At 45.3% G+C, this 13195-nt stretch overlaps 1 protein-coding gene across 4 annotated transcripts in view; it reads left to right on the top strand.

Moving 5' to 3' along the window:
• Window positions 1–2854: 2854 nt before the first annotated feature.
• ANKRD17 (ankyrin repeat domain 17) overlaps window positions 2855–13195 on the top strand; it is an 87854-nt gene continuing 77513 nt past the window's right edge. For 2 of the 4 annotated variants that reach the window (XM_061345830.1, XM_061345829.1), the window contains exon 1: window positions 2855–3598. In XM_061345830.1, coding sequence (XP_061201814.1) covers window positions 3260–3598 — 339 coding nt within the window. In that variant the 5' untranslated portion in view covers window positions 2855–3259. Of the gene's footprint in view, window positions 3599–7712; window positions 7731–13195 lie in introns of those variants that run through there. The other 2 variants (XM_061345833.1, XM_061345832.1) reach the window with 2 other exon arrangements.

The following is a 13195-nucleotide window of genomic DNA, read 5'->3' as shown; positions in this document are numbered from 1 at the left end:
AGATATATGATGAGAAAAGTAACATGAGCCAGCAGTGTGCGCTTGCAGCCCAGAAAGCCAACCATATCCTGGGCTGCAATCAAATGGAGAGTGACCAGCAGGTCGAGGGAGGTGATCCTGCCTCTCTACTCTGCTCTCTTGAGACCCCACTTGGATCACTCTGTGCAGTTCTGGTGTCCTCAACATAAGAAGGACATGGAGCCATTGGAGCAAGACCAGAGGAGGCCACAAGGACGATCAGGGGCTGGAGCACCTCCTGTATGAAGACAGGCTGAGAAAGCCAAGGCTGTTCAGCCTCGAGAAGCTGCATGGAGACCGCATAGCAGCCTTCCAGTATCTGAAGAGGGCCTACAAGGATGCTGGAGAGGGACTTTTCATTAGGGACTGCAGCACCACAACAATGGGTAATGGGTTTAAACCGAAACAGGAGAAGTTCAGGTTAGATATAACGAAGAATTTCTTTACTGTGAGGGTGGTGAGGCACTGGAATGGGTTGCCCACAGAAGCTGTGAATGCTCCATCCCTGGCAGCATTCCACAGCCAGGTTGGACGAAGTCTTGGGTGACACAGTTTAGTGTGTGGTGTCCCTGCCCATGGCAGGGAGGTTGGAAGGTCCTTTCCAACCCTAACTGTCCTATGATTCTATATATCTGTAAATACAAAGTGCTGCTATGCAACCTGGAGAAGTTTCATACATTCCCAGGTTGTTCAGACCATCCCAGGATTGAAAGCTGACTTCTGCTGGCAGCTTTTGCCATGACAAAGCCAAAGCTTGAATCTAATACTAAGCTTCTCTAAAGGCCACAAGTGTTTTGGTTGCTGTTGCACTCACAAAAGGATCCAAGTGGTCAGGGTGGTAGGGAGAGCAAGTATAAACTCTATGTCATAAAACCAGAGGGAAACTACTTCCTTTATGCTGCAAGATTAGAAGGAGTAACTCTTTGATTAGAACCGAGGTCACCATCATAAAAGAAACTGAAAAAACACTCTCAGGCCATGCTGCCCATGCCAACAGAAGCTCTCTTTTGTAATTACTCCATCTGATTCAAGGCTGAGAAAACAATGCAGAGTGATAACGTAACACAGTTGCTTTCATTCAAACTGGACTGGGTGGCTTAAGCCTAGCAACTTAAATGGATACCTGAAGTAACAAGCAAATGTTGCAGCCCAGTATTAAAACACAGTATTAAATGGGAATAAGTGTCACTGCAGCCCTGCTTGGCCTCAATCAACTCAGCACTGGATTGGGCCTTCGCTGCCATTTTGCAGCCTGGTGCTGCACCAGAAAGGGAGGGGAAACTCCTTGCTAATAGCTAAAAGGGTAAAATCCAGCCCTGCCACCACCATTCCTGAACCCAAATAGGTAAATTAGGGGCACTTGGATGGGCTATTTCTCTGCTGGGCTGCTTGTACAGCCACAGGAATCTATGATGTGTTTTGTTCTGTTGTGGTTTAAGCTGAACCCAGGACATGTTCACAGAAGTCAGGCACCTCTTGGGTCAAATGATGAAGACCAGGCCACTTTTCCACGATTATCGCTTAAAAAAAGTGACATCTTTTCACGTGTGCACCATGAATCTCAGGTGGTAAGGCTGAGGTTACCTGTATTCACTTACAGCTCCATTTTCTGCTTTCTGGGATTGTAATGAGTAACAAATCATTTGTGCTTGTATCTCTACGTAAATCAGTAAAAACCAATGCATTCAGCATAGGAGGACAAAGGGATTATTCTTGCCAATCTTGCATCATTTTTTACAGTCATACCAGGAAATGGTAGGTAGCTGGAACATCCAGCTTATTCCTCGGATCACATCAAAGTGTCATCTACAGAGGTGTTGTTGGTTGAAGGTATTGTTCAGCTTAGACCTCACACCTGAAAATTAGAGGTTAAGAACTACAGTTGTAGCTGGATGACTTAGAAATACAGTAACTTATTAGCAGTACTGTCACAACTAACAGAGTCCTTTCCAGACTTAGAGGCCTGTAAAATGATGTAGGTTTAGGTGGGATGTAAGGAACATAAAGATTTTGGGGAGGAGGGGGAACTGTGCAGACTTGCTTTCCTGATGAGTGTTGGTGCTCTGAGATTTGTTTTTAAAAGTAGTGTTTCGTTTCAGAGGTGCTGCAGACATGGCTCATGCTTTCCAATGCTACCCAAATAAGCATTAAGACAACACTTAGGAATAAAGTAATCAGGTAACAACAAGCTCTTTGCATTTCTGCAAAATATAACTGCAATGGACACTATTGGCTTGAAACACTAACACGTCTGTAGTGTTCCAGTGCATTGGAGCCATTAACACTCCTTAGTCATGTGTTTCTGTGGTTAAAAACCTTTTCCTTGATTTCCATCATGTTTAAGGGGAAAAAACCCTAAGACAGTTCCTTCAGTGAGCACACATTGATTACGTGTAGTTAACTGCCACAACTTCTGTTACTGTAGGACCTGACCCACATCAGTGGAGGCAGTTTTCTACAGATGAAAAGCCTGGCCAGAGGTAAAAAAAAAAGGATCAGCTGACACAGAGCTCATGACCAAAGTGACACGGGCATCCTGGCATTTCCTACTTTTTTAATAATACTCCACCAACTTCCTTTTAAAAGAGGGCTGAGGAGGTGGCTTCGAACGTGCTGTGCGCTGTCCGAGGAGAACATCACTCGTGACTAGCACTCTTCAGAGCCAAGTATACTTGTAGATAGGGCAAGCAGAGCTGCCCCACAACCTGACAATGACCAGCCCTACCGTTCTCCCGGTATTTTTAGCTTGGCGAAGAGACTCAAGGCTAACCCCGGTCTCATCAAACCGCGTTCTGTCTCGGACGGGTACCCCCCACAAAATGCCATGCCGCCGACAGCCGCGACTGCCTCAGCCGCGGGGCGGAGCCAGGTCAGCCGAGGAGGGAAGTAGGCGCGCAGCGGAGGGTGATGACGTTGAGGGCGCTTCCGGCGTGGTGATTGGGGCACGCACAGAAGAGGTCGCCGCGGCGGAGCGGGTGCGGCGGGGGACGGTGGGGCCTTAGCCCAGACCGGGCGTGGCGGCGTCGGCTTTTGCGGCGGGAGCGGTGCCCGCCGCCGCCGCTACTGAAGGCGGCAGCGGCGGCAACAACAGCAACGACGGCAACGACGACAAGTATCGCGAGAGGTGGCGCGGCGCCGGCCCTAGAGGTGACCGAGACAGCGGCGGCGGCTCCGGGAGCCTCCTCCTCCTTCTTCTCCTCCCCCTTCCTTACCGGGTGTTGAGCGAAGCGGATCGGCGGCTATGGAGAAGGCGGCCGGCTCGGCGGCGGTTGTGGTGGCGGCGACCGAAGGAGGTGGTGACGGTGGTGAGGCCGGGAGCGCTACGGCGGGGCCCGGTCCCCCAGAGGGGTTGAACAGCGGCGCCGGTACTTCGCCGTCGTGCTCGGCCGGGGCGGCGGCTGCTGCGCCGATGGGGCTGGTCCGGGTGTGCGACCTGCTGCTGAAGAAGAAGGTGCCGGCGAAGGCGAAGCGGAGCGGCCGAGCCGGCCGGGCGGCCAGCAGCAGCGAGAGCAGCAACAACGGTAGTGAGGAGGAAGACGAGGAAGATGACGAGGAAGAGGAAGAAGAGGAGGTCTCTGAGGTACCACGGGGACGGGCGAGACGGGGCCTCTGAGTGGGGGGGGGAGAGAAGAGGTGGGGGGGGCTGTGGGGCCGGTGAAAGGGGCAGTGACCGAGATGGGGGTCCCGGTGGCGGGGAAGGCCCTGGGGTTGCCCTTTTGGTCCCATTCTATCATTGCTGCATGCTCCAGCCTCCCTGATCTCCGCGGGGGCCTGCGTCGGAAGCAGGAAGGGGGCAGCACCGGAGCGGCCTCGTGGCGGGGCGGGACCAGGGACCTGCGCACGGCGAGATGAGTGTTGCGGGGGGGCCCCTACGCTCTGACCGCCTTCTTTCTCTCCCTCCCTTCTCTCTCCTTTCCACCCGTCGGTGTGCCCGGGATGGTGGGCCCGGGAGACCCAGGAGCCTCACCCGCTCTCCAGCTTGCTCTGTGGTTTTGGGTATGTGGGGCGCTGCTGGAGGGAAAGGGGCCCGAAGCGCTGCAAGTGCCCCTCGACCCCTTGTGTGGTGTCTCCGTGAGCGGTTGCCACGATTTGTATCGGAGCAGGAGAGTGTAATGGTGGAAGTGGTGCTGGTTTGCCCGGCGCGAGGTGTTGGAGAAAGGCTGGAGCTCTGGCCACGTTGTGCTCCTGCATTTGGGAATAGGTCATCCTGAGGAAAAGAAGTCGGATGTGCAGCTGAAGTGAAGGCTGCTGAAGAGCTCAGGGTGCTTTACTGTCATGCTGCGCACACTTCAAACCCGATAGCACCCACCATTCCCATGCAGTGTTGAATCATGTACAAGGAAGCATTATTACCTTGTTTTCGTTTAACATTAGGTTTTTCAGGTAGGTATTGCTGGAAAAGGCCAAGCAAAACTAGAAACTCTCTTCCTGGTGTATAGTCACACAGAGCTGCTTTGCATAGGAGCTTTAATTCTGTAGCCTTCAAAGCTGAGTGTGCGCTTGGGTTTTTTTATTTTGGGTTGTTTGTTGGCTTTTTGTTTTTTTTTTTGGGGGGGGTCCTCAAAAAAGTCCACCTCAGGTTTGTAAGCTGTTGTTCTGGACTTTACTTATAAGCAGTTTGGCTTTTAAGTGATATATCTACTTTTGTGTTAGAAATTAAAATGAGCAGGAAGAAGGGGAAGGAAGAGTGATAGGTTTAAGGCATGACTGGGCTGAGATGGTGATAGCTTTTTGGATGGTTCGGGACCACTCTGGACTTTATTTCTGCAGGAGTTGATACAGGAAGCATTTTATCTAACTTCTTTGAGGTAAAGTCCACACAGTGAGTGTGCAGTTAACAAGTAATTACCCATGGCATTTTGTATCTTTAGTGTTAATTTTTAGGAAACTTGATATCTTTGTGTAGATAAAGTTTTGGGGGTTTAAAAGTTAAGATAGGCAGCTATGGTCATGTGCTGAGCTGTGCTGTCTAGCAGTCCTGCAGGTACCTGAAAAACTCTTGTTCTCCTGAGCATGTGGTAAAGGGATGAAGGCGTTTTAATGACTGCAGGTGTATGGGTTGATAGTTAGGTGAGTTGTGTGTGATGGCAGCACACACCTTCATGAGAAGACCTGCAGAGAGATAAAAGAAAGGCAAATGGACATTAAACTACCATGAGCAGTAGAAGAATGCTTCACTATTCTCTGACAAAATGACACATGCTGTAAGTGCCAGTGGTTAGGAAGGCAGTTTTACATCTGGAAGCTTTCCTGATGGTTTTCATAGTAATTGAAGGCTTTCCCAGTCTGGGTGGTTTGTGATTAAATACTAAGCAGGGGTAGGTAAACAATAAAAAAAGTAATAGTACTTAGTTCAGCAAGTTCAGGATAGTGTACATTTTGTCACATACCTGCTATAACAGTTCCTTTTCCTGATACTCAGGTTGCTGGCAAAAGACTGTTGTAGTCTTTCTCCTTGTGACTCCAGGATGAGATAATACAGTCTGTAGGATAGGCACAGCTGAAATCACAGTTTTTGGGAATGCAAACAGGAGGAAGGCCTGATTAATGGAGCAGAGGATCGAACATCAAAGTAGTTTCCAGCAGCTTGTGGGGAGGGAATGTGTTTTGAGTGTTCTCAGGGAAAGGGAGTTTTGCTTGTCTGAAAGCAACCTGATGTTTAATTTTGGCTTTTTAGAAGCTTTAAGTTTAAAAAAAAAAAAAGTGAGGGATTTTTGTTTGGAATTAAAACTTTCTTTAGTTCAGACTTGTTTGAGAAGAGAATAGCTTGTGTGGCTTTCAGCAGTTAGATTGTGGTCTTCTTACCATGGGCAGTCTGGAAGGCACTTAAAATGAAAAAACACAAAGAAATCCAAGTTTATGGTTTAGCTGTAAATAGAAACTATTTTGCAAACACTGCAAAAGATGGTGTTCCCTACAAGCCCTTCAGTTCATTATCTTTATAAACTTAAGACAGTTTGTCTTAAGTTTTTTGCCTTTCCCATGCTGACTACATTAAGACTTCTCTAGTCTCTGAAGTGTAGTACTTCTTGATTTGACTACTAATGAGCTAGCTTCTAAAAATCAGAAGGACAGTAGCAACAAGTCCAAGGAGTTATAATGGGAAACCTGGCAGGTACTAAATGACAAAAACCCCATGAGTGGAACGACATTGTTTGGCTCAGTTGTTGCTGAGCTGATGGAATGGAATAAAAAGTTGCAATCAGACATTTTCACCTTAGATCTCAGTGTAGAGGCATAGGTGCTGGGTGAAGTTGAATTGAAATTTCATACCAACAGCTTAATGAGCTCCTACTACAGTGTTCGTGGCAACCTCCAAGGTTGCTTTTGGGAATTCCACCAAATCACTGGATTCTAGGTAGTGTGGTCTGGTATTGTCTGTAAATGGGAAATCACCTTTCCCTAACCACCAGTAGATTAAAAAAAAAAAAAGAAAAAAAAAGGTGAATCTTTTCAGTCTGCAGGAATAGGGATCTTAAAGTAGAAGTTAGATACTAGGAGGGTCTGCTTGCATGCTTCCTGGTTGAATTGTGGCCTCAGTTTATGAAGGATCATGTTCAGTTATTATAGAAGTGGACTCTTTAAACTGCTCAGGGAGCTGTACAGTTGTTAAATAGGACTTTGTGCCTGTTAAGTGCCCCTTCCATCAGGTGATAGCTCAGAGGGAGTGTGTGTTCAGGCAAAAGCTGGATAGGTGCAGGGATACATAGGGAAAATTTAGTCAGCAGACATGTTAGATGTTGAAGGGTGATGAAGGGACATCTCTGCAAATGAGACAAGTGAAAGCTGACATAAAATGGGAAGTTTGAGGATGTTATTAGGGTTTGGAAAGTAATGTTTCCCTTTTTCTTGTTTGAAAACATGGTTTAGCAATTCCTTTCAACAGGTTCAGATAAATACAAATATGCAGTTATCTTGGAAGTGTTCTTATTTTGTTCAGCATTAGTCTTGGATAAGTAGTGAAAAAGTACAAAAAATGAGCAAGTTGCTACTTAAAAATCTGATGTCAGGAGTGCATTAGGGTTTCTCTTATTAAGCACAGAAAGGTTTAATTGTATTATTAAAAACTGCTTGCAAGCTTATATCAAGTCATTGAACCTGTGGGATGTTTGCTGCTGGCAGTAAAGTTTATAACTGCTTTTCCTAATACAGTATTCATTTTAAGAGTTCCTAAGTTCAGCTTTCTCCTTGAGCAAGAAGTCTCATGATGATCAGATCTGCATAATATTCAGCCACATTAACTATACCTGAAAGTGCTGCCCTGTGTAAAGGATGATTTTGAGATGTTCTGTTTCTTACGTGTTCTTGTTTTTACTTGGTTCTCCTAGCTGCTGTAAATAAAAGTTTTTATTTTCTCAGCTGCAATTGAATTAGTAATGAAACTGACTATTAAGAAGTAAATAAAGCAACAACCAGTTCTCTAGAATTTCTTAATGCAGAAGAAACTACTTTTAACTTCTTCAGCTTCACATGTAAGGTGTTAATCCACAAACTTGGGCTTACTGCTGTGATTTCAAGAGCATCACAGGCACATGGTTGTAATACTTAAATTGTGGAAGGCTTTACCAGCTTAAGTGTTGATTTGGAACACAGAATTTATTTTGCAAATTACTTCTTTTAATCCCAACTGTTTTAATTAGAATTCAGGACTAAAGCCTGTGGATTCTATAGGGCTGCTGAAGAGCCAGTATGTTTCCCATGACCATGTTATGGTATGTTCTGTGTGCTATTACTTTCATCTCCTTGTGTCTTCAAATACAAGACTGAACATGAAAATAGTTCAGCTCTGTCCTCATAGCATGTGCCACCCCGATGGTCTTGTATACTGCCAGGTTGTTCATGCTGTAGCTATGCTGTTTATGTAAGTACACTGTATGTTTTCTTTTTTCCTGCTTGAGCAGTTTTTTGGCTCTACCATTTTGTTTCTTGCCTTCAAAAGTGAAAAATAATAGTGAGATCCCTTTTTAAAAAAATCGAAAAAAAAAAAAAAAAAACCACAACCCCAAACTTGTGTAAGACCTAAGGTGGTTTGAGCATTTTCCTTATCAGTGTAGTTACTATACCATGTAGCTTGGTCTAGCAAGCTACCTCTAATCCTGCCCATGGCAGGGGGTTGGAGCTAGGTGATCTTTATTGTAATGATGTCTCTTCTAACCTAAACTATTCTGTGATTCCTCAGTTGAACTGATGTGGCTAAAAAAACAGGTGAGCCACAGTAGGGTCCATGGCACAGACTACTTCTCCATCTCTAGGAAGAGTCTTGTCATGATACTTGAGAAATGTCAGTTCTCACCTGTATGTTACTTGCTTCCAACACAAAGCCCACTACTGGAGAAAATATTTTAATTGGACTGGTGCTGTGGGTGAGATCTTGGTTTTATTTTTCATGAAGGATACGGTAAGTATGATGTAATAGAACTGGCAAGAGCATCCAGTAATTGCTTTTGAAGAGGAGTAGAACCTGAAATTGCCTGGAAGGACATAAAGTATGTTCTCAAAAATCCCTGAAGGAAGAGGACTGATGGGGCTCTTGGGTGAATCATAGAATCCCAGACTGGTTTGGTTTGGAAGGGACCTTCAAGTTCATCCACTTCTAGCTCTCTACCACAGGCAGGGACACCTTTCACTAGAGCAGGTTTCTGCAAGCCCTGTCCAACCTGCCCTTGAAGACTGCCAGGGACAAGGCAGCCACAGCTTCGCTGAGCAACCTGTGCCAGGGCTTTACCACCCTCACAGGGGAGAACTTCCTAACATCTCATCTCAGTTTCCCCTCTGTCAGGTTAAAGCCATTCCCCCTTGTCCTGTCCCTATAGGGCCTTGTCCAAAGCCCCTCTCCAGGTTTCTTGTAGTCCCTTTAGGCACTGGAAGCTGCTGTAAGTTCTCAGAACCTTTTCTTCTCCCTGAACCAGGCCAGCTCTCTCAGCTTGTCTCCATAGCAGAGGTGCTCCAGCTCCTCACAGCATCTTTGTGGCCTCCTCTTGTGTTTGGGGCACTCATTCAGATTTCACAACAGTGGAATTGGCTGTAGCTGACCCCAGGAAGCAGTAGATGAAAATCTTTAACAACCCTTCCTTATTGTTCCCAGGTCTGGGTTTCAGCAAAATTAGCCTGGAAGACTGCAATAATGATTTGAGTGGCTTTGCCATTTCATGCTAACAACCTTTTAATTGCTTCTGGCATCGTCTTGTAGATGATGACTAGCGTATGCCCCACATACTGTGTTACCAGAATTCATGGGCTGGGTAGGAGGTTGAGTGTTCCGTTAACTGGCTGAGGTGGTAAGCAAAGATAAACCAGTGTCTTTTATGTGCATGGTAAAGATCTAGGGATCCAGAGCTGATCAATGGTGTCTGGTCGAATCTAGTGCATAATTTTTAAAAGACCTTAAAGTTTTGGTGTGTTGTTGTGTGTTGTTTTTTTCTTTTTTTTGTCTTCTCTATTAAATTGAAGCTATTAGTGAATATCTGGGTTTAAAAATAAGCCCTCTGCATAAGATGACCTCTTGCATAAGGTGGAGCTAGGTATTGGTAGCACCATGTGAATTTGTTTACTTCCTCAGCTATTCCTTCAGGAAATGTCCTTATAAACATCATTCCTGTGAGCAGGCTGGAGCCAAATGCCCCATATTTTAAGCTAGTAATTTAGTTCTTTAAAGAGAATGATGTCTCTGGAGGAGATGTAGCTGAGAGAATTTCCTCATCTGCTGGCTTTGAAGGCAAATGTGATTATGTATGTTTGGCTTTTTCCCCTAGCTATGTTTTAAAACCAGAACTATTTGTGCTTATCTAGGGTATAGCTGTTTGGGAAATTGGATTTAGGAACTGGAGAATCAATGCTGCAGATCCAGGATAACAAAGCTTGGTTTCTGGTGTTGAAAGAACAAGCCCTTCTAAATTAAAAATAATACACATTTGGTATTAGTGCTTTAGGCAATTTGAGCAGAATCTCTGTCTGTCTTGTCAGATGTTCTGCTTCCTCCCCCCCCCAAAAATGTGCTTTTGGTTTCTAGATGGTATGGCATTTTAGGTGACTAAGTTGAAATAAGAAGTTGAATATGTGCTATATCTGTAGAGCTTCTGTACTACATGGGACTTCTTTGTCACATCAGTAATTTTGAATGGGGAAGGCAAGTTGTTTCGGTAAGGTCACATCTTATGTGATTAACACATCTGCTTAAGGAAAAAAGTCTTCCTTGACTTGTGGTTAGCAGTGCATATAAATGTCCTGTGCTGTGTCAACAGGAGTATTGGAAAAAAACCTCCCATTGTTGACTAATGCAGAGCGGTATTTCCTCTCTGTGTTCACTAAGTAGTTAGTGCTTTGTGTTAACTGGTACTTAGAGAGGTTATCTCAGTACTCCAGATGTTTTCAGCCACATTTTACCCCCATATGCAATCCTAAACTGGCAACTATCTGAAGGGCTAAAGCTGTGTGGAGTTTATTACTAACCTGTTGTGTCACCTTCTTTTTCCATTAGGTAATAGTTGTATACCAGGCTAAAAATCAGCTGTAAGACCAAGGGTATCTTTAATATATCTTTCTTTGTGCTTGCAGTATTTTCTTTTAGGCTGAATGTTGTAATTAGGATGATTTTGTTTGCATTACCCAAAGCAGTTTCTGACAAACTCGGGTTAGTGGTGTTTGATGTGCAGGTGTCTTTCCTCTGCTGTATCTTAGCTGACACTAAACTGGGAGGAGTGGCTGACACACCAGAAGGCTGTGCTGCCATCCAGTGAGACCTGGACAGGCTGGAGAGTTGGGCGGGGAGAAATTTGATGAAATTCAACAAGGGCAAGTGTAGAGTCTTGCATCTGGGGAAGAACAACCCCATGTACCAGTACAGGTTGGGGACTGACCTGCTGGAAAGTAGTGAAGGGGAAAGGAACCTGAGGGTCCTGGTGGATAGGAAGATGAACATGAGCCAGCAATGTGCCCTTGTGGCCAAGAAGGCAAATGGCATCCTGGGGTGCATTAGAAAGGGTGTGGTTAGTAGGTCAAGGGAGGTTCTCCTCCCCCTCTATTCTGCCTTGGTGAGGCCGCATCTGGAATATTGCATCCAGTTCTGGGCCCCTCAGTTCAAGAAGGACAGGGAGCTGCTTGAAAGAGTCCAGCGCAGAGCCGCAAAGATGATTAAGGGAGTGGAACACCTCCCTTATGAGGAGAGGCTGAAAGAGCTGGGTCTCTTCAGCTTGGAGGAGACTGAGGGGTGACCTCATCAGTGTTTACAAATATGTAACGGGTGGGTGTCAGGATGATGGAGCTAGGCTTTTTTCAGTGATATCCAGTGATAGGACAAGGGGCAATGAGTGTAAACTGGAGGATAGAAGGTTCCACGTTAACATCAGGAAGAACTTCTTTACTGTGAGAGTGACAGAGCACTGGAACAGGTTGCCAGGGGGGTTGTGGAGTCTCCCACATTGGAGATATTCAAGGCCCGCCTGGACAAGTTCCTGTGTGATGTACTCTAGGTTACCCTGCTCTTGCAGGGGGATTGGACCAGATGATCTCTTGAGGTCCCTTCCAACCCTTGGGATTCTGTGATTCTGTGAATCCTCAAGTCTTTGGAGGGTAATGGTGTATCCTGGGAAATGAGTTGAAATAAACCTTGATTTTTGTTGGTTTTTTTTTCCCTGCCCAACCCCAGTATCTTAGGTTTTTGTGGTGTTAAGCATCAGGAATGGGTAATGTGTTCAAATATTCAGCTGTCCAGATGCTAGAAAGAAGTTTGGAGTATTAAGTCTGATGAAATGTTCACTCTTTTAGAGTATCACTTTGGGGTTTTGACCTCCATTCCCCTCAAGTTGTACTTGGAACAGTCAGAAAGTTTAGTGTCTGGTTCCCCCCCCTTTTTTAGGGTAAAATTAAAGGCATCTTTCACACCATAATGTGACTGCTTTCTGCAGAGGCTGCCTTGTTTTTGAGCTCAGATTTATTTCCCCTTGCCCAAATAAAGCAGGAAGGGTTGTTTCTGAGCCTGGACATCTGTCTGTTTTCACAGGAGCTGTTTTGTGGATTGTTGCCTCAGCAGAAGTGGAACATCTGAAAGCTCTCTCTAGGGTAGGGAGTGATTCAGAGATGGGAGGAGGAAGGTCCTTGTCATACTCCCAGTTCTTCCCACACACCAGAATAGAACTAAACCCTTTCTTTAACGAGAAGCTAGAGGTCCCCAGTACATCTCTGTCTGGCAGGTATCTGGTGACTCACATGTTTTCCTGTCCTGGAGCTTTACCATTTCAAAACTTCAGGTATTTCTTTCCTTTTGTTTAGCCTTGTCCTGAAATGATTTGCCAGCTGAATTTTCCTTTTTATGCTCTTCTGCAGGTGTGAATTGTTCTATTCCACAGAATGGTGAACAATGCTTTAATGAACTTCAATATGTAAAGTCAAGATGTGGCTGAGCTTTTTTTCCTCAAGTGCTTGGTGGTGTTCAGCCTGTGTGGTGTGGGAGCTGATCCCACTGCAGTCGGAGGAGTTGGGCTCCTAGGAAGGTTGCAGTGAGCATGCTGCTGCTGTCAAGAAAGAACAAAAAGAAAGGCATTCAGTGTGCCTTCCAGCCATTTGGGAAATGACCTTGTTGAAAAACCTCAGCAACAGAAGGAGGGTATTTACAGTTGATGGGTTCCTTGATCCTGTCAGGCAGTGTCAGGAGTGCTTGTGCTGAAACAGCAGAGAGCCAGGAACTTGGGCAGGGTTTTTGGTAGAAGCATTCATTTAGATGCCTGTCAAAGTAACACTTGCATTGTCTTTGAGGATTTGAATTGTTAAGAACGTACTAATGCTGCCTTTGGATCTTCGATTTGAACATGGCTGGCACTGGCCTGAAAAGATAGATTTCAGAGAAATATTTTTGTGTGCAGCTTGAAAACTCAAAAGCTTCCTGAGATAAAATCAGCACTGATAGTTTTCTGCCTCTGCTATTTGTTGAGGTTCTTGAGAGTGTGTTAGGGATGGGGAGAAAGAGAGGAATAATGAAGCAGTGCTATCTAAAAATGTTAACGTGCTTTGGAGAATCATTGTTTAGTGCAGTGCAGGGAAGGAGTCACTTTGCATACTGGCAAGCATGAAGTAGTCACAAAGCACAATTGTGATCAGTATGGCAGTTGTAACACAAATATCCAAGCTAGTTTAAAGAGAGAGAGCTCTCAATGTAGCAGTCTGATAGATAGATGAGCATATG

The sequence above is a fragment of the Neopsephotus bourkii genome, unplaced genomic scaffold (genome assembly GCF_033783945.1).
Source record: "Neopsephotus bourkii isolate Nb327-2 ecotype Australia unplaced genomic scaffold, CSIRO-AGI_Nbou_v1 NB_244, whole genome shotgun sequence".
Taxonomy (NCBI): domain Eukaryota; kingdom Metazoa; phylum Chordata; class Aves; order Psittaciformes; family Psittacidae; genus Neopsephotus; species Neopsephotus bourkii.
Note: the sequence above shows the minus strand (reverse complement) of the source record. Positions and strands in the feature narration are given on the sequence as shown.